Source organism: Haliotis rubra, unplaced genomic scaffold (assembly GCF_003918875.1).
Source record: "Haliotis rubra isolate DU_JTF1 unplaced genomic scaffold, ASM391887v1 Scf421, whole genome shotgun sequence".
NCBI lineage: Eukaryota > Metazoa > Mollusca > Gastropoda > Lepetellida > Haliotidae > Haliotis > Haliotis rubra.
The window spans coordinates 329,896-350,884 of record NW_025767104.1 but is presented as its reverse complement, the minus strand read 5'-3'; the positions used below and the strand labels follow the sequence as shown (position 1 = coordinate 350,884).

At 38.0% G+C, this 20,989-nt stretch overlaps 2 protein-coding genes across 3 annotated transcripts; both read left to right on the top strand.

The window, feature by feature from the left end:
• Positions 1-6,050: 6,050 nt before the first annotated feature.
• Positions 6,051-12,289, top strand: LOC124288636 (sulfotransferase 1B1-like). The gene is made up of 6 exons (XM_046725188.1): positions 6,051-6,154; positions 6,725-6,923; positions 7,768-8,088; positions 8,391-8,494; positions 9,563-9,725; positions 12,004-12,289. The coding sequence occupies exons 1-6, from the start codon at positions 6,128-6,130 to the stop codon at positions 12,120-12,122; spliced, it is 933 nt and encodes a 310-aa protein (XP_046581144.1). The 5' UTR covers positions 6,051-6,127; the 3' UTR covers positions 12,123-12,289.
• A 1,035-nt stretch (positions 12,290-13,324) lies between these two features.
• On the top strand, positions 13,325-20,505 carry LOC124288651 (sulfotransferase 1B1-like). 2 transcript variants are annotated; one of them, XM_046725219.1, is made up of 6 exons: positions 13,325-13,452; positions 15,504-15,702; positions 17,735-18,052; positions 18,290-18,393; positions 18,626-18,788; positions 19,319-20,505. In XM_046725219.1, the coding sequence occupies exons 1-6, from the start codon at positions 13,342-13,344 to the stop codon at positions 19,435-19,437; spliced, it is 1,014 nt and encodes a 337-aa protein (XP_046581175.1). In that variant the 5' UTR covers positions 13,325-13,341; the 3' UTR covers positions 19,438-20,505. The 2 variants fall into 2 exon arrangements, with proteins under 2 accessions (XP_046581175.1, XP_046581176.1); XM_046725220.1 differs by lacking the exon at positions 13,325-13,452 and adding an exon at positions 13,725-13,823.
• The last annotated feature ends 484 nt before the right edge of the window (positions 20,506-20,989 follow it).

Genomic DNA, 20,989 nt, shown 5'->3' with positions numbered 1-20,989 from the left:
TATGTTTTATCGCAGAAAGGAGTATGAAAGCAATATTAATAAAAGTGTGAATGAGAAATGAAAAAAGATGAGAATGAAAGCAATAATGAAAGTGTCTAAATGAACATGAATTATCATGCAAATACATCTGGGAAACATGATATTGTGTTGGTGGTTTTTATTTTTATTTGGGTGGCATTTGTCCTAGGTAGCATTTGACTGGGTGGCATTTGTCCTAGGTGGCATTTGTGCTAGGTGGCTTTTGTCCGGGTGGTTTTTGTCCGGGTGGCATTTGTCCTAGACCCTGCAGTAGTACTGCCATACCTAGCATCGTATTTATTACTCTCTTACATAAGGTGAAATGTCACAGGGTTGTCATGGTAACGATAATTTGGCATACTTTTTATTGTCTTATTCTTTAATCTGCGATCAGAATTTAAATCAGTTTAGGCCTTTGTAAAAGCGAGTTTCAAGCCACCTTCATAAAAAAACCTTCATGATAAAAATCTGCTAATCCGTGGCACGATTCCAACCATATCATGAGCAGGTGTTTGTGAATCATAATCAAATAGTGATGTTACAAGGTGTCCATGCCGCGTCAACAACACATGGAAACGCACGAGAATTGCAATACGGGACCTGGAGACACATGTGATTGAGCGTATGTAGGGACGGGTAGAAGACAAAAGACAAAATGGATACCCATGCTGTTATACTTTTGAATTATAACTAAACATTCGTACTTATAAATGTATACTTTCCAGTTTCAACCAAATGAACATTCGAAGGATATCTAAATCTAGGTTAAGCTATTTGAATCATATTTACAATTAAAAGACCCAAACAATGGTCTGTTGTCAAAATCTTTTGTTTTCCATATCTTGTCCCAATCTGTATCCAGAGACCATATAATAGTCTATTGTATGGTCTCTGCTGTATCATAGTCACAGAACGATATTATTTCCCCTTCCGCCCAGCCCTTACTGTAATGCTTACGCACTAAATGAAACACATCTAGATATTCCCAGGTTCAGCGTTTGTTATGATCTGTAGGAAAACTCACTGCAGGGTTCGGGTTACAGAGTAAACATACCGAACACCCATGGCTGGCGGAGACCAACATCTTCAGTAACATTTACATCTGCCAACGCTTAATTCGCAAGTGGTGAGGCAATACGCTAATGAGGCTAAGGGTCCTGTACCATGTTTGTGAAATATCTATGATGCCTTATATGACGTCTATAATCTAAGTAAGTCTAGCTATGTATGGCTTTAAGTCACTGCTTGAAGAAAGGCTCCTTTAGAATTTGTTTGGTAAACATTAGCATTTCACTGAATTAATCATATTGGAAAACACATGGCAACCTATACTTCATTGTCACTATAATTAAGATCATTGTAAAACACAAGGGTTATATCCTTTGAGTTAACTAACAAGGCTTTCGGTATCAAATATTTGCAACTCCGGCCAAAGGTGATGTTATGCTGTCTAGAAATATAGCGTTTTTGTAATGCTTTGGTTGCACTTAAATGATAAGTGATTGTTAAATGTACATATATATGATGTTTTGAAGGATAATCTCAGTTGACTCAGAGACTTTGCACGTGTTTCCCCCCACTCTTTCCACACCCATCCTTCAGTTTTTATGTTTGTGACATGATCTGCACACTGATAACTTAAAACAGGTATGTAAATAATAACTGTTTGCAATATTTACCCAGTTTAGTTTTCAATTTATTTAGCAATTTTCAGTTTCTATTGTTTTCTGGAAATTTTGTACGGAGGTGCATTTAACAGTATCACCCAATAACAGTACAGCATATAGATAATACGTTTCGGTACTTTGATAGGTTAATAAGTTTACATTATATCCCATGATATTGGGATGCGAAAATGATTAACATTATTATATAATGTATAACAAATTAGACAGCAAAAAGCAAAAATTAAAAACGCACGAGCAACATAAATGATGTCAGATAGTAAGCTTTCAATAATTACAGAAACTGCTTTCTACAATCTACCCCAGAGATGGAATCAAAATAGGTGTACAGTATATATCGTCGGGTAACTGAAATTTGAGAAAACGTCCGTATGGGACAATATCTGTATTCCGAATCAAAAAGAGGCCATCCCTAGTAGTGGTGTAACGATTCATCGATAGTATCGATGTTTGCAAAGTCAGCTATGCGATACGAATGCATCAATACAAAACACATTAAGGCAATACATCAGGATATTTATATCGCGGGGGTCCATGATACATCGATGTATCGCCACATGAGACGATATATCCCGATACTACTGAAGTACTACTTAAAGTTGTAAAGGGTATTGCATTAGGAATAGGAAGGGAATCTCTTTGAAATCCTTCTGAAATTTAAAACTGAATTGAGCCTTATGGGAATTTGTTTGTATCTGTTACATGAACAAATGAGTTGGTGCAGAAGTGAAAGAGTGTGAACATGTTTCAAACTCTGTGAACTGTACAATACTTATCTTCAAGTAATTGAAATATGTTTTAGTTGTTTGACAAATAACACCATGTATTCACAACTATGAATGATGTCTTATGTTTGATAAGAAAGAGAACAAAGATAAGATACAATTTAGACAGCAGACTTAGGAGTTTTGTTCAGTGATTCTGAATTCTGATATACATTACATTGAATTGTTTGTGAAAGAACTGGTGTAGAAACACAACTTTCCAAAGGAAACTTCAGTTTCAAATTTATTTTGAGGCGTGCAGAACATGTTTGACTGAACCTTCTTCAACATGAAATGCTGAAATTTTATTAGATCAACAGCTCTAAAGAGTCTGCACCCAAAGTTGACTCCAAGGTGTTAACACCCGGTCACAGATGGGCTCGATCCCGTCACCTCAAGCTCGCTGGATCACTAGCCTGGCGCTTTAGCCAGTTCGCCCACCGCGCCCCTTTAAGTGTGTGTGTAAATGTAACATGTTTTAATGAATTTATAACTATTTTAAGTCACGATATGGCTGAAGTATTGCCACTATGATTATAAACTGGTATCAGGATATATCGTCTCCCCACTTAGGCTACGAAACACAGCTCTAATACCAAGTCTGTGCATATTAACACATTTACAACTGCTACAGTAATTTACAACGGGAATCAGTAATACATTGTAATCATCTTTTTATAGATAGTATAGATAGCTATGATCACGAGTATGATAACTCATACAAGTGTGCACTAAAATTAAGGACCTACCGGTTCATGTCTGTGTGAACACACCTGTCGCTGTTTTATTGCAATAAGCAGTCTCTCCTTGTATGTCATATATAAGAAGTGTACCTAAGGTCAGTTATTTAAACTATAATGCAATTTCCAGTGCAAAAATTACAAACGATATTACATACTGATCAGAAAGGCTTATCAGTACCCCACCGCCACCACCCCACCCTATGCCTACCCTATCCCACACCCTCTCCCTCTCACACACATACACACACGTGCACACACTCCCTAACATACATATCGCTCTGGCCCATAGACCCAATATTTGAACCTTTCAAATAGACATCATTTTGTGTCAAGAAAGGCAGGCACGTTAATAGTGGTGGTCAGTCATGGGTATCACTTCACCATGTGTTTCTAATGATCTCCGTGCATTATGGCGTGGTCCGTCGCGCTAACGAACCCGATGTGACAGTTACATTACAGAACCATTGAAATACATGTTGAAGTAGTGTTAATCTTGTAGCACTATATTTACCCATTACCAACCAGTTACGTGTGTACTAAATATATGACAAACCTAACCCTGGTCATACGATATTTCAAAGGTATTACAATGCATGTCCTACAATCACAGCATTTACACATGTTACACATGCTAGAAAACACATGAACACAATGGCTGTGAAATACATGTAAATACAGAGTGGAGTGTTCATATATTTTAATACCCCTTTAAACGTGTGTAAATCTGATGATACGTAGATTTCAAACGTTTGTTCATATGGACGCCGGATGAAACGTATATTTCCTAACGTTAGTAAATTTGGTTAATATAGTCATTTTGTGTCGTGGACATGTCCTGGAGAGATGCACAAAAGATAAGATGCCCTTTCTAAAGAAGAAGCCTCCTGTGCATCTGGCCCTATATCTACAATACTTTATTTTCCACATGTTTGTATTCACATCAGTAGGTACATTCATTTTATACAAAAATCGTACACAGGTACAGTGATAGGTACAATCATTTTATACAAACATCATACAATCAAGGTTGTATAATTACGAATCATCTAGGCTTGAGCAATTAGGTAAGTCTTCAACCATGAGTAGGTGCATTCAAATATTACTGCACAAAGATCATACATTGTACCCATTGACGAGTCACGACACATCAGACCATGTTGAAAGTAAGGGTGCCCGTTTGTTCCACATTCGTCCGGTTGGTTTTTCATTCTGGCAACATATCTTTCAAAAAAAAAGCGATGAAGGATTTTAAGGACAAAATTTAATTTCTAATACAGCTTATGTATATAAATATGAATATCTTTTCCCGTCCGTGAATAGGCACAATTGTAACTTACTACCTCACAGTTATACTTTAAGCATGTGGAAGAGTCATGACACATCGGTCCATATTGTAAGTAGTGGTAGCCATTTGCTCATACATTAATTTAGTTGGTTTTTCATTCTGGCGTCATATCTCTCAACTTGAAAAATATCTTTTAAGGTAGCAATAAAAGATTTGAAAGACAGAGATTCATTTCTAATACAGCTTATATATATATAAATAAGAAGTATATCTTTTTCCAGCCAAAAGAATGTGGTTCACCAGTTTGAAGTTTGCGGTCCCCTGGATACCAAATAGGATGGATTTAAGATTAAGCTGAATCTAATAACACAGATGTTGTCTCAAAAACTGTTCCAGATTGTACCAAAAATGACCAACCTGTTGACATTCAAAATATACATGGACAATCGATTCATTTTCATTATAAAATCTTTGACAAATACTACTGTCGATCAACTTCATTTAAATAATTCCTTTTTAGTTTATATAATGCGATGCAAAAAATCTATATTGGAAATCTTGTAGCTTAATATCTCTTTAAGTCAGTTAAGAACATTTGTTGCCATTTACTACAGATAATAGGGAGATATTTGTTTTGCACAAGTATATCATATATCTTCCGAGATCCCTTTGATGGTTTATTCCATTCCATAAGAAAGTTATTAATCCTAAGATCATAGATACATATAGGTTTAGAATTGTCTATCACCCTTATCCATTCTTATCCTAATCCAGTCTGTGTCCCAAGGAGGTGTGGACAGAGCCCGGTGGTTACACCAGGTAGTGATCAGAACATCGCCTCTCAAAGAAGTTAGAAGCTCTCATAGACGTCTAGCCGTAGGACTATCAGTATTGCCATTAGGGTCACAGACTATCACCATGCTTCACCCTTGTATGAATCAATTAGAAAATATACACATTTAATTGAACACTGTAAATGATCTTGTTAAAGTAGGCTCATGTGCTAAATTTGTTTCAGGAATGTATTTTGTAGAATTGCATACCAATAAAGTAAGGCATGGATAGAAGAATTTTCCCTCAGTAATGGAACGATATGAATAACTCGCTCACAATCACATTTACTATTCATCACGGGTTGCATATATCTCGATATACACATGAGAGAACCCGTAGGAATCAAGAGTATGCCATATTTGGCCTATATAACATCGATAGTGGGGAAAACAGACTATTACATCCCTGACCTATGGAACTACAGACGCAATCTAAGATATTACAACTTCGCAACACATATCACCACACTTTGTTGGACAGAGATGTTCAGTTGTTAAACCACATCTATCCTGCAATCGCAATGGCCTAGGTTTGAACGTGTCCAAGCGCAAACTTTATTTCATATCACGACCCAAATGTATTTTTTTTCTGATATAACACGCACTCTCAAGGGCATACACATTGCGACTGTGCTGCATTCTTTAAATATACTGCAGTTGCTTGTGACACAATGATCCAGGTCAGGGTAGCTCGTACACATCTTGCATTGGCAGATTCTATACAATAGTCCGCGGCGGTCGCCACAAGATCAAGACGTCGGTAATATATGCGTGCATATTTTAAAGCAGAAACAAGAAAATGGCTTCGTCCCAGCACATCCTTACCGTGAGTAATGCCTATAACAGACAATTCCTGACTTGAATTGAAACTATTGAAAACAAGTTATTTCATTTATCTGAAGTGTTTAAATATTATTTTATTGAAATTCGACTGATTAATCATAACAATGCACCAACTAAAGCCCATACCTGGTAAAGGAGAGACCGAGTGACAAGCCAAACATTTGTCTGTTTGTTGTTTAAAACGTGTTGCAACACGCGGGCTAGACTAAGGCTTAGTCTCTGAATATATATAATTTTGATAGGAACAAACAAGCCCATTTATATTGAAAAGGAGCCCTAGGCTAGACTTGCTTTATTTAGGGCTTTAGCACTGCAGAGAGGGCTTGGCAGTAGGGAAAATAATGTGGTTCAGGGACTGTGAGACAGACTACACGCGGGCGTGCACTATCATGCTACAACGTGATTTGACGTCCCTGCACTTGCACCAAAATGATCTACAACATTGATCTTTTACCAATGGTGAGTTTTGATTTTAATATCTGGTGTCCTCCGCCGTGATATTTCTGTAGTATTGTTAAAAGCGGCGTAAAACTAATCCCTCTCACTCACTCAGATTGAAGACGAAGTGCACAAAGTCGACGAGAGTAAAATGGATATCAAGATTGAATCGGACAAGTTTGGCAAGACCATCAAATTCACGATGTTTAGAGGCCGCCACTACCTACCAGCATATGCGTCGTCAGTCCTCGAACAAATAAAAAATGTTTCCATGAGGCCTGATGACATTTACTTCCCTGCTTATCCAAGAACAGGTAATTTGCTCTTTGTAAAACCGTTATAAGTTTACATTGATATTACGGTTGGGAAAACTTGCTGTCGTACTGTATAAAAGTTTACCGTCTCCGTGTCATAACGTACACTTGCCTTTGAGTTTGAGTTGAGTTGAGTTGGGTTTTGCGTCACATCGGCATTGTTCCAGCCATATAGTGACGAGAACAAGGTTGCATTAATAAACATTGTAAGTACATACTCGGAATGAGTTTTATTTCAAAAACATATATTCATTACATTGTCATTTAAAAGCAGAAAAAGTCAGCCTTTGGAGCACATTGCCTTATTATGTAAAATCACTGATTAAAAATGTAAGAGAGTTCACTTTTGATAAAATAAGTATTCATATAATGTTTGTAAAACCTAGTCCTCGATCTCGACTGTTAAAGATTGCCATGTAATTGAATATGCCACAAACCATTTTCTTCCAATATCACTATTACATAATGATGAGAATGTCTGCTTGTTGCAGTCCACATGCAGCGTTTTTCTATACCCCAAGCAGCCACAATCCATACTAGTATTTAACATAATAACCTTATTACAGGTTTTCATGGTATAATGTGTCTGTCTGATAAGTATGTCCAAGATTCAGTGCTGAGCTCATTCCAGGAGCTCCTCGTTGACCAAAATGTCTGCGTATGACAGCCTATATGAAGCGTCCTTGTCTCACTTCAGTGAGTGAGTGAGTGAGTTAAAATTAAAGTCACATAGGTAATATTTCAGCCATATCGTGACTAAAACTAGTTCTTAACGTCTCACTTCAGATAACCTTTGGACAGGGCTACACTATTATTCCTTTGTTATACCATAATCTATTCCCAGGAACTCACTGGGTCTACGAAATGGCGAACATGCTCTTGGCAGGCAAGGCTGAAACCATTCAGCAATTCAAGGGGAAGCTGCAATTAGAGCTTGTGACGAACGAGAGTTTGAGTAAGCTACCTTCCCCAAGGGTTATAAATACCCACTTCCGGTTGCCCGATGCACCCTGGGAGGTGAAGGAAAAGAAGTGCAAGATGATCTACAATCTTAGAGATCCGAGAGACGTGGCTGTGTCTATGTATCACGCCTATATCGATCTGAAGGTTTCTGAATGCCAGTGCTCTTTTGAGGGTTTCTTGTATCTGTTTCTGGAAGGAAAAGGTATGCAGAGTATTGATATTAGTGTGAACTAAAATAGTGAAGACCCTGATATTGATAAAAGTTGCATGAAACATAACGTCATGACTAAAATGTCACACGAACAATGTCAAATTAAGGATAAAGTACGCCCATTATGTATTTAAGTCAAAGCGTGTATGATGTTGAACAGATTCACTGTTTACATGGTTGGTATTGCTGTCATATCAGTCCAGTGTCGTAACGTATGTCCCATTCCAGTCACAGTGTTACATCTACCCGGATGGCGAGGTTACGGAAGGTGAAGTAGTAGCTTATGGTTTCAGTTGAAGCCGGTGGCCTATTCGATCACTGGCTTGCTGCTGAGGACTTTTTCAAAGAGAATCCAGACATTCCTGTTTATTTTCACATCTATGAAGAAAGTCAAATGGTTCGTAATGCATGTGTTTCAAGGTCATACCTAATTCATCAACAGGGGAGTAGCTACCATTATGAAATAAAGCCCGGGCTTACACATGATTGCTGCTACAACGGTTGGGCAAGCCCTCAATACTATCGAAATATAAAGCTTCGCAACGTAACCTATCGGGCTTACACGAAAAAATTGGCTTGCTACGCGCCTGATCAATTGGTTTTGTAAGGCGTGTGTTTCTAACCCAAAATCATAACTATGTTAGAACGTTTTCAAGAATGTTCCATAATATTACATTGTCACAATCAGATATTAATTGAATCTTTTATCCACCCTTGCCCTTTCCAGAATCGATCTTTCCTGTTTCATACACGGTTGTTTCAAAATGCTGTCCTAAATTCATAAGACTTCCTACCTTACAACCATATAATATATGGTGACATTAACCACAGTAACATTTGACTGCTTAGCTACACATTATATAAAACTTATAAACATTTGGCCTTGAGGAAATGCTAAGTGTTTTAGATATTCCAGCTATCACCCCTGAAATAGTTTTGGAACACAAGAGAGAAAGAAGGCCCGTAAAATTTGTTTTCCTGTACGACGCTGTATTGTTTCATTTCGGCTTCACTTTTTACTTCAAGATTTTTGTGATTCATTCCATGTGTGCCTCTCTTAACTTGACTTACATGTAACATTTAGCACTTTGCTGGCACCTGGCATCTTTCCCTAAGCGTGTGAGCGGAACCTCTTATTCCCCAAAACATGGAAACAGTATTATATTTATATCACACCATGCCAGTTTGTTGCGGGATGACATGATAAAGGTCTGATATGCTTACAGCTTACAAATGTACACCTCACTTTAAGCGACTACCGGAGATTTGAAAAACCGAATCCTTATATGTAAAGTTGTCACAAGTCTTATTCGTTGGCATGTGCTGTACAGAAGTAATATTCATCTATTTACTTTAGGTGGCTCTACGTTATAGCACCTTGGATCTTTTATTTTCTAAAACATGAAATGAGGGAGCAAGTGAAAGAAAGGTATCACAAAATATATTTACGTCTGTGTTTTTATAGAATCCTCTGTTGGCTGTTCAACGCCTCTCTGATTTTCTTGGTCTACCAAGAAACGATGAACTGTGCCAAGCGATTGCTGACAAATGCCAGTTTTCCAACATGAGAAGAGACAAAGACCAATTCTCCGTTAAAGCTGACGGGGAAAACGTGATGTATCGTAAAGGTATATGGCTTGGTAAATCTAAAGGGCCGCTAAAATGACTATAATGAATAAAGTATACGGTTTTATGTCAAGCATGAACATGGGAAAATGGTCCTTGAAGCCTTACACACTATATGGTATATTATAACATAATAAGGACGCTTAAAGACCTGTATTTCGCGGACAATGCAAGCGAAAAGTGTGCTTCTATGTGATGTTGTTTCTGACCTATCATTATGTAAAGTATTTATAGAATGGCAGGAAACTGATGCACTGTAAACAATACAGTGGTCAATACAAGATAGCAAAGAACATTTACAAGGAAATAGGCGTTGCTTGATAGGGGACGTAACTCTCGACGGGTTAATAATGATAATAAACTAATCGAGTGATAAATATTAATGTGTGGGGAAGGTCACATAAAATGAACAGTTGGACAGAACAAATCTCAAATCTGGACCAACTATTTATAGCTCTTCCAGGGAAGTGGCAGTCTATTTCTAGTTTGTACGTGTACCGGAATCCTAACCACTACAATGTTAATTTGTTCATATACATATTTTATTTGTATATTCATTTATGTATTTTTTATTCTATTCTATTTATTCTTCCATCTGTGCATGACGTTATAGATCTGCAGTCCTGCAAAATCAAACACACAATCCCACTGTGAAAGATATTCACTGTGTCCATTAAAATGTGTATACTTTATTTAATTTGATTCATGCTTGAATGAATTTTAGCATGGTGATAGTTTGTAGACCTAATGGTCATACTGATTGCCCTACCGCACGACGCATATGTCCATGGAGACGATGTTCTGATCACGACTGGGCGTGACCACTGGGTTCTGTTCGCACCTCCTTGTCACACGGACTTTCCTGTTGAATTATTCTCCATTGTACCTGCAACGCACTGGCTAGTTGTGAAGTGTTTGTGGCATGCGGTTGACGTTGCATCATCCCACAAATGATGAAAAAATCCTTGAAACAAAAACAAGCCAGTTCCCTTGCGTGTAAGATATGGCCCTCACATCATCAAACTTCCGCCATCGAAAAAGTCGAACGCATTTCAGTGCAGAACGTTTATTTTGACGTCGGGCTCACTTCCAGCTCTGCGTTTGAGAGGAAAAGGTCATCCATTTCCTTAACCAAACTCGACGCCAGTTTGCTTCATGCCTGTAAAGTTTTCCTGGATGAGTACCTGTTTTACTGACAGGAGCACAATCCTTGAGACATTCTGGATAATACAGAAGACTGGATGCAGAAGATGCATATATTTAATCTCTGAATAGCATTAATTGATATGACACTGGGAGAGTACCGGGTTCGCTACGAAGAACACAGCCCTTCTGATACTCTGGGTAATAGAGAACATCAAAGTAGGTGGCGGGTAACTAATCACAAATTGTAAAGTTCTTTTCCAGTAAGCGGATGATTTTACTTCAGGATCACAGATATACAGTTAGATATATTTAAACAGATTGAACAAAACACACAGAGCCAATCTCACTCCTACATACATACATATACACATGCATGCATGCATCCATCCATCCATCCATCCATCCATCCATCCATCCATCCATCCATCCATCCATCTCTATATGTTTCATTAATTATACTATATATACAGAACCGTAACCTAAATTCGTGGATAACCTTGATTCGTGGATCGCGGATATTATTGTGCTAGCTCGTAAATTAAGTCTCGACTGACGTCACGAAGCGGTAATTTTGATGTACATACAATGCCACGCCTCGCTAACAAAAAAGTTCCGAATCTCTGCAATATACACAAGTACACCAAACGTAATTGTCCAGCATTGAGATAAATAGCCCCAGATCACTAATACCACCATTGCCAAATTATATTTTTACAAAATGTCAAGTAAAAAAGATACCGCTAGCTCCAACCTTCTCACTTCTGGTTGTCTGCTTTCCTTGGTGTCAATACGTACTGCAGTGGGATGTCGTACATAGTGGTATAAAGTAACCGACTACGTAATCCACGAAACAAGGTGACCTCACAATTTGTGGGCACATGAATGGGTGATGATTGCAAATGGCTTCCGTAAACAAACGTTTCATTCACGAGTGGAATATTAGGCATTTTCAATTTGCTGAATCAATGAATAAAATAATCAGTGCGTATACAAAATGAAATCATGCATTTAAAATATTAATTTCGCTGCACTTCCCTTATATCCATGAATCAAGGTTACGCGAGTGTATATAAAGTATGCACGTTTACTGAGATCCTTAACACTAAATATTCGTATATATCTTTCAATTGACAGGTACTGTCGGTGACTGGAAGAACTACTTCACAGACCAAATGTTGGAGGATTACTATCGGGTGTATGAAGAAAAGATGGCCGGCTCGCGATTCTACGAACTATACGCTCGAAACACATGAGAATACCTCATGTCTTGCGTATATCCAATCCCTGGCTCCGCGATGAAATTTCATCGACAAGTGAATTGAAAACATACCTGTGACATATTTATCTTAATGCAAAAACTGTAGGTTTGGAGAATCGAATTGTATGCCATATGCTTGTACAATAAACCAGTACAAAAGTTGCTCCGTTTTGATTGTATGACTGTGGGTTGATCCTGGAGTAGATGTGGGCTGAGTAGAGAATAGATGGACCCGGGATACAAATTCCACAGATCCACTCGGAGACAATTTACAGCTACATTGTACATGTTCGTATTACAAATACAACCTCGGATAATATAAAGTATAAAAGACTCGTGGGAACCCAGTTTCACTACCCGTGAAGGTCCGGGTTAGAATATTGATCTTCAGTAACCCATGCTTGTCGTAAGAGGCGACTAACGGGATAGGGTGGTCAGGCTCGCTGACTTGGTTGACACATGTCATCGGTTCCCAATTGCGCTGAGCGATGCTCATGCTGTTGATCACTGGATTGTCTGGTCCAGACTCGATTATTTACAGACCGCCGCCAGAATAGCTGGAATATTGCTGAGTGCGGCGTAAAACTAAACTCACTCACCTATTTCACTAGTTCAGTAGTGAATAGTAGTATAGCATTACACGTATACCGATTGCCCTATCGCTAGAAACATAGAACGTCGTCGCCATACGTATAGCGATATAACCATCAGGTCTACAAACTATCACCATGCTAAAATTCATTCATGCATTAATCAAAATAAATAAATTATACACATTTAATTGAACACAGTGAAATATGTTTCACAGTAGGATTATGTGTTTGATTTTGTGAAGAGTGAATTTTACAGAACTACGGACCTATAACGTCACGAACAGATGGAAGAATTTCACTACAGTAATGAAATGATATGACTGATTAGTATTGCTCACTTTCAAATTCACTCTACATCACTTAATAAATATTCCTTGATATATACTTGCAAAACGTGTAGGGATCAAGCGTGTGATAGATTTAACCAAGTTGAACATAACATTGATAATCAGCTTGAGAACATAATATGGAATCACCCATCTCCAAGCGCAAACGTTCCATCAACGTTCACTAAAACCGCACCACAAATGCTATAGAGCGCCATTCTATATATAATAATGCAGTAGTTTGAGACACAATGGCCCGGGGTAACTCGTTCACGGCTTGCATAGATAGCTATCCATGCATAAAGTAGTCCGCCGTGGTCGCCACAAGATCAAGTCGTCTATAACACATGCTTGCATATTTCAAAGCAGAAACAAGAAAATGGCTTCATCCCAACACACCTTTACCGTGAGTACTGACTTTAACAGACAATTGCTGACTTTGAAATGGAATGATGATTATCAGCTAGATAACGTATAGTGAGGGTAACAGAATATAGCATCCCCAATCTCTGTGCGCAAACATTCCTTCATAGGACGACCTATATATGATCTTTATTGTGATATAACGAGAGCACTCGAGGGCACACCAAACGCTATATATAGAACGCCATTCTATAAATAGTTCGAGAAGGAGCCCCCGGGGTAACTCGTTCACGGCTTGTATAGACAGCTATCCATAAAGTAGTCCGCGGTGGTCGCCACAAGTCGTCTATATCACATGCTTGCATATTTCAAAGCAGAAACAAGAAAATGGCTTCATCCCAGCACACCTTTACCGTGAGTACTGACTTTAACAGACAACAGATGACTTGAAACGGAATGATGATTATCAGCTAGATACCATATAGTGAGGGAAACAGAATATGGCATCCCTCTCTTTCATAGTACGACCTATACATATCTTTATTCAATCAATCTTTATTCAGTATTTAATAAACCCACTGGCCTGTAGTACATTTAAAGCTGACATGATTAGTTATAGAAGTCATGTACAAGTTCTATTCTATAACAATCTTTTTTCTTAAACTCATAGCGTAATAGATGTACATTGCCAGATAAAGTGTTGGTATCTGTTTACAATGAAATTAATTTTCTTACACTTCGATGCTAATAATAGTATGGCTTTAGTTAACGCAAACGTAAGGTAGGTAAACGCAAACGTTCCTTCATAGGACGACCTATTCATATGTATTTATTCTGATGTAAAGAGGACACTCAAGGGCACAACAGATGCCACAGAGCGCCATTCTATAAATATACTGCAGTAGTTCGGGAGACAGAGACCTTGGGTAATTCGTACACGGCTTGCATAGACAGATATCCACGTAGAAAGTAGTCAGCGGAGGTCGCCACAAGATCAAGTCGTCTATAATACATGCGTGCAAATTTCAAAGCAGAAACAAGAAAATGGCTTCATCCCAGCACAGCTTTACTGACTTTAACAGACAATTGCTGACTTTGAAATAGAATGATGATACATGAATAGAGACTTGTAACTAGAGAAAACATGTAACTGTTATTTATATGAAGAGTTTAAATATTATGTCATTGAAAATACCAACATAATATTTGATTTTTCACTGATTAATTATAAACAATTCACTGACAAAGCCCATACCTGGTAAAAGAGAGACCGAGTGACAAGCCATAAAATTGGTCTGTTTGTTTGTTGTTCAACGCCGCTCTCAGCAATATTCCAACTATATGCCGGCAGTCTGTGGCAGAGACCTAGTGACAGGCCGTACAATTTGTCTGTTTCTTGTTAAAGGTTTCTACAAGTGGGCGAGCATTATCGTGCTACAGTGTTTTGATTTTGACATTGAGTTACACAAACGTTCTCATGGACCACTGTAGGACCCGTTCACGATTATCAGAGCTGTCCAGATGGAAGCAACAGTGAAACGTATACTGTCCCTGCCTTGTGTTCCGAACCACCAATGCTTCCTACATAAAGCATTGGGTGTCTGGCGGTGAAATGGAAGCTGAATAGGATATATCGCTGGACGTCAAGGCCCGATATTGTTGCATATGACTCTGCCACAAATTTGCTATTTGTCTGGTATGTATTGTCTGTTCCGCCAGACTATGGTTGTCTTCTTAATGTGGCATCAAAGTCGGACAACCAGCCCATGGCAACACATGGGAGCTCCATTGCTGTAGATAACTCTACAGAGATGATAATGTGTTTCATTAACCATAAAGTTTTCCGCCATTACTGTTTGCAGCTTACCCACAGCGCGAAGACATTGCCTTGCAGTTAGACGACATAGTCATGAGCAGCCGACAGCCAAGCAATCACTCCATGCTATAAAAACGCATGTGTAAAAGTATCATTCGCCCAAAATTCAACTGAATTCACACTTGGACAGTAAGCAGTGGCATTCCATCAACCATACTTTGGAATATTTGTAGCGATTTGAAATAAGAATTAAACGTTTTCTTGTTCACCTGTTTCAGATTGATGATCAAGCGCACATTTTCGACGAGCGTGAAATGGATATCAAGATCGAAACGGACAAGTTTGGTAAGACCATCAAATACATGATGTTTAGGGGTCTCCACTACAGTCCAGCATATGTGCCATCAATCCTGGAACAAGCGAAGGACGTTTCCATGAGGCCTGATGATATTTACCTCTGTGCTTATCCAAGAACAGGTAATTTGCTCTTTGTAAAACGTTTTATAATTACCCCAAATACATTTAAAGGTTGTGTACATGTACAATGTACGACTGCTAAAGATTAATGGGTATCTCTTCTCTCCTCTTGTGCATACAGTGGCACCCACTTAGTCCCGCAAACCTCGCCTTTCGGGCAGTTTGGATGGGGACAAAAGGTCTAGTGTAACAAACTCTTGAACAATCTCTTTGTAAAAGTCACTTCTAACATTGGGAAATCTTGTCACTGCCGTACTGCATAAAATAGAGTCAACGTCTTCATCCCCAGAAAACAACCCCAAACACCTACCTATATGGTACAAGGTTTGATTCAAACATATTTATTCAAGAGAATGGATTGGGTACAAGTTATTCCAACTTAGTGAAACCCTCTCCTATTTACAGAGCTTACATGCAAAAGTAAAACAAACTAGTCTATATATATGTACAGGGATAGAAAGATATATACAAAAGGAGAATAAGACATTTAAAATAAAGAAATACATTGGACACATGAATTGTTTAGATCATAAGCATCATATCCAATTTCTGAACCTTTTGAGGTTTGATATATATTTTTGAACTGCTTTAAAAATTTGAATATTGTCACTGTACGGAAGATCTGCACTGCCATTTAATAGTACGTCTAGGTTTATTGGTGCTCTAAAGTTACAAATTCTGCTAATGTTTTGAAACATTTCCTGTCTGATATCAGAATACAAAGAACATTCCATAAAGTAATGATGAGAATTTTCACAGGTACATTTATAATTACATTCGGGGTTCTCTATAAGACCAATCCTATATATAGATCACAATTAAATCTACTATTTGAATATCTTAGCTGGGTATGAATTACATTGAGTTTTCTATTACCAAATGAGAAATATCCTGGTACTTTTGACTTACGCGAGCTTATATGCGATTTAAAACTTTTAAGGGAAACTGTTTCTCTATCATATAAGGGGAGATTATTCCAAAGTTGTGAATATGATGGGAAAAATGATTGATCGTAGAGATTTGTGAGGGAATAGGACAGGGAAAGATCACGAATGCTTCCCGTGCAATATATATACAATGCAACAGGAATATGTACAATGCAAGTGGGATGCTCTAATTCACAATCGTTATGCAGCTGGAGACGTGGTTGTACAGAACGATAGTAGTTTATACATCAAAACAAACTGGTGGTTGTTACAACTTAGTCAACTAAATACTGATACATCTTTGCTACTATTGACATAGTGGGAATTACGTAAAAGTCAAGTCAAGATCACTTACTCATTTAAGAACTCCATGATAATCCAAAATAATCCGCATGATGATACAAATATCACAAACTTATCTACAATACCTATCCAAGTCACAATCACTTTTGATCTCACGGATCGTACCCTCTGGCTGTTCTTCCACAAAAATTCTACCATGTCTTGTCCATGTGCCAGAGAAACACTTGTTCTTCCAACATATCTCTCGACTTCTTGAACAGTACACTTCTAGCCTTGGTTAAGTCCTCATTGATATACACGTTCTTGTATTTTTGTGATAGGCGTCGTCTGTGTTTGATCATGTAGTACTTGTGTAGTGGTTCATGAATTTCACGAATTTCACTATGGTACAAGGTTTTGTTGCATAAAATAAAAAAAAATCTAATTAAATATGTCAGGGAAACAATCACTTGGAAAATCAAAGTACTCGTAAAACATTCTTTAAAATATGAATAAGATATTGTGACCAAGTCCTTCATGACAGAATGTTGCGAAATATTGATGCAAAATCAGCGTTTTCCACGCTGACTAAAATGTCTTCATGTTGCAGCGCCCTCCTGTGACCCACGTGGCCACAATCGCTACTATTACAGAACAGAACAGAATTTTATTTCAGTAACAGTCCTCCGCCCAAAATTACATGTACATAAATTGATGGATAATGACATCACATTTGAGCTACTATTACTTTACATAATAACCATAATACCGGGATATATAGTATAATGTGTCTGTTCTATATGTTAAACGATGATCTTTTCCAGGAACTCACTGGACTTTCGAAATGGTGAACATGCTCTTGTGTGGCAAGGCTGAAACCATTCAAACATCCAAGGGGAAGCACCATTTAGAGGTGGTGGCGAAGGGTTTGAGTAAGCTCCCTTCACCAAGGTTTATCGATACCCACTTCCGGTTGTCAGATGGTCCCGAGGAGCTGAAAGAAAAGAAGTGCAAGGTTATCTACAATCTTCGAGATCCGAGAGACGTGGCAGTTTCTCTCTACCACACTTATGTCGATATGCAGGTTTTGGAATGCGAGTGCTCTTTTGAAGGTTTCTTGTATCTGTTTCTGGAAGGAAAAGGTATGCAGAATATTTTTTATGGGTATTAACTGAAACATCTCATGACGGAAGTGTCAAATGAATTGTTTTACCCTCAGTTAAATCTAATTTGGACACAAAACACCCACTTCATGTTACTGAAAACATGTTTATAAGCTATACCACAGTTTTGCTACCATTCTTTATCGCTGTTTTATGAACCATGTACCGTAGGATACATATATTCTGCATAACAGGTTTATTACTTTGCGGTTTCAGCTGAAGTCGATGGTGTGTTTGATCACTGGCTTGATGCTGAGGAATTTGTCAAAAAGAATCCAGATATTCCTGTGCATTTCAACATTTATGAAGAAACCATAAAGGTAGGTAGAAACATTAAAGTGTGTATCAGGCGTGTACTTGATTAATCAGTCAGTTTTAGGAAACTATGCCATGCAGGTAACTGTTTCTGACACAAGGGACGTTATGTAAGAACTGTCCATACCTGTTCAGCTTATCCGTCTTCCTATTCCAATAACCAATTTGTGGTTGTATTCAAGTTGAACATAATCACCAAACATTGTATGTTGTAAACGTATTTTTGTATGTCAATAGAATCCCCAGTTGGCTGTGCAACGCCTGTCTGATTTTCTTGGTCTGCCACGAAACGATGAACTTTGCCAAGCCATTGCTGATAAATGCCACTTTTCCAACATGAAAAGAGACAAAGAAAAATACGCCATTAAAGTGGATGGGAAAAACATACTATATCGTAAAGGTACGCTAACGTTCTGGCAAGTGCCGCTTGAATGGCATTGTTTTGTGTGAAACATGACCATGAAAAATGCCCTTCGAAGACGAATACTTGATATGTTATATGACATTGAGCTAAATAAGGATACCTTGGAATTGACCCCTCCAGGAACCAGACAGTATTTTGCTTGTTTTATGTTGTCACTTAGGTATGTTACTTAGAGAATAACGGAAAACAGGTGCTATTTAACAGGAACGTACACGTGACAAAATAGGCCTGATTTGATTGAGGAACTAACTCTGACAGGTCAATAATAAAATTATGGGAAATTGATTTGTATTTCAGTTAAGGGATGGTGTGAAAAACACACATTACAGTGGTGGTCGTTACAAATCTCCAATCTGTTTGCATCTCTTCAAAGGATGTTCTAGGTCCGACGCATAATGCGATCCTTAACATATTGATTATAATTGTTATATTAAGGACATAATGTCTTAAGCATTCTTTCACTGGTCTCATAACAGTTTTAGATATTCATATTTGTTTATTGACAGGTACTGTTGGCGACTGGAAGAACTATTTCACAGATCAAATGTTGGACGACTACTATCGAGTGTATGAAGAAAAGATGTCCGGCTCGAGATTCTACAAACTGTACGCTAGAAACACATGAAAAAGGCCACATGTCCCGCGACAAAACTTTCATCTTCAATGTTCATTTTACTGAAAAAATGAATGATGAGAGGGCCGATTAACATAAATGCTATTTGTTTCCATCCATAATAGGAAGAAGTTAAAGTTGTGTAAAACGGAATGCATCAATTTGGGTAGAGGCTGGACTCAAGACAGAATAATTGCGACATATCGGCGACCAGCGTCATTTTATATATTTTATTTCTTCTTTTAAACATTTCATTTTGTGTAGTATGATAACGTGGACATTCTATGAAGTGGTGATGCACATTTTCACACGGAGAACTACAGAGACATTTGAGGCGTAATTTCGTAAGAAATATATATTACTTTCTTACGCCACAGAGAAATATGAAGGCGCACATTACATGTAAATTTGTTTTACAGTTTTGCTTTTGGAACAGCTGACAGTACTGAACTTATTGATACTGGCAGAATGTTCCATAATGTTACAGTCTAGGGACGTGACTGATTAAATAGCTGTAGTCTGACACTGGTTTGGGAGTCGGGGATGATCTCCGTCACCCTTATAACTCGCTTATTCTTCAAGCAGCTAGAACTAAGGTCTAGACTTCAACTCGCACCAGTTCTTTTTAGATTTCAGTAGCTGATTGTGAAAATCTCACCCGTGACCGAACAGGGATAGTGAGATGTTGACGTGCAAACGAAAATAATGATATTTGTTTGATTTTTCGTAACTCACATTATAGAACTTTCATGAACACATTCCTTATTACCATCTCCTTTTGACCCAATCAATTTGTTAAAAAAGGACATTTCCAAATATCATTTCCATCACTAATGCACACCCAGTCACCTATGCACCTTCATTTAAAAGCGAAACTTGCAAACATTCTGGTATTTCACTTTGCATTGTCATATAACCTTCCATATATTCTGTAACCTACTATCATAATCAGCAATACATTATTTGTCAATTATTACTATTTAGTGATTCTGTTTCTATTACACTAGTTATTTGCATATCATGTCATGTCATTTCATACGCGTTTAATGGTGAATAACAACCAGTTACAATCCATGGTTACTTTGCTTTGCTTTCACTTATTTCGTGCATGAGATTATTGGTCCGGGAACATTGTTGCTCAGCCCCAAAATAAGCTGGTCATTCAGTATTACTCCTAGATGTTATCTCGAGAAACGGTTCTCCAATATTGCGGGGTTGTTTACGTTTTGCGTCAAATGGCCTGTGCTAAGTTAGACGGTCAGAGACAACAGTGAATATATCTCCAACTGAACATTTTGAAGGCATTAGCGTGACGACCAGGTAATTCAAAAGACAACTGCCTACACACCCTTGGTGGCCATCAGTGGAATCCGAGGCTGTAGTTATCGCCCCTTATAAAAGTGGATGTACTCCAGCCTTTGAAGCCTCTACGATGTATCCGTCAGTCACTCATTCTGGTGTCTGATCAGGCAAGCGTCGAAACCTAGAGAATATAGCATCATTTCGGATAGGTATACCAAACTTACAGATAAATATCTGACATCAGTAGCAATGGTAACCAAAG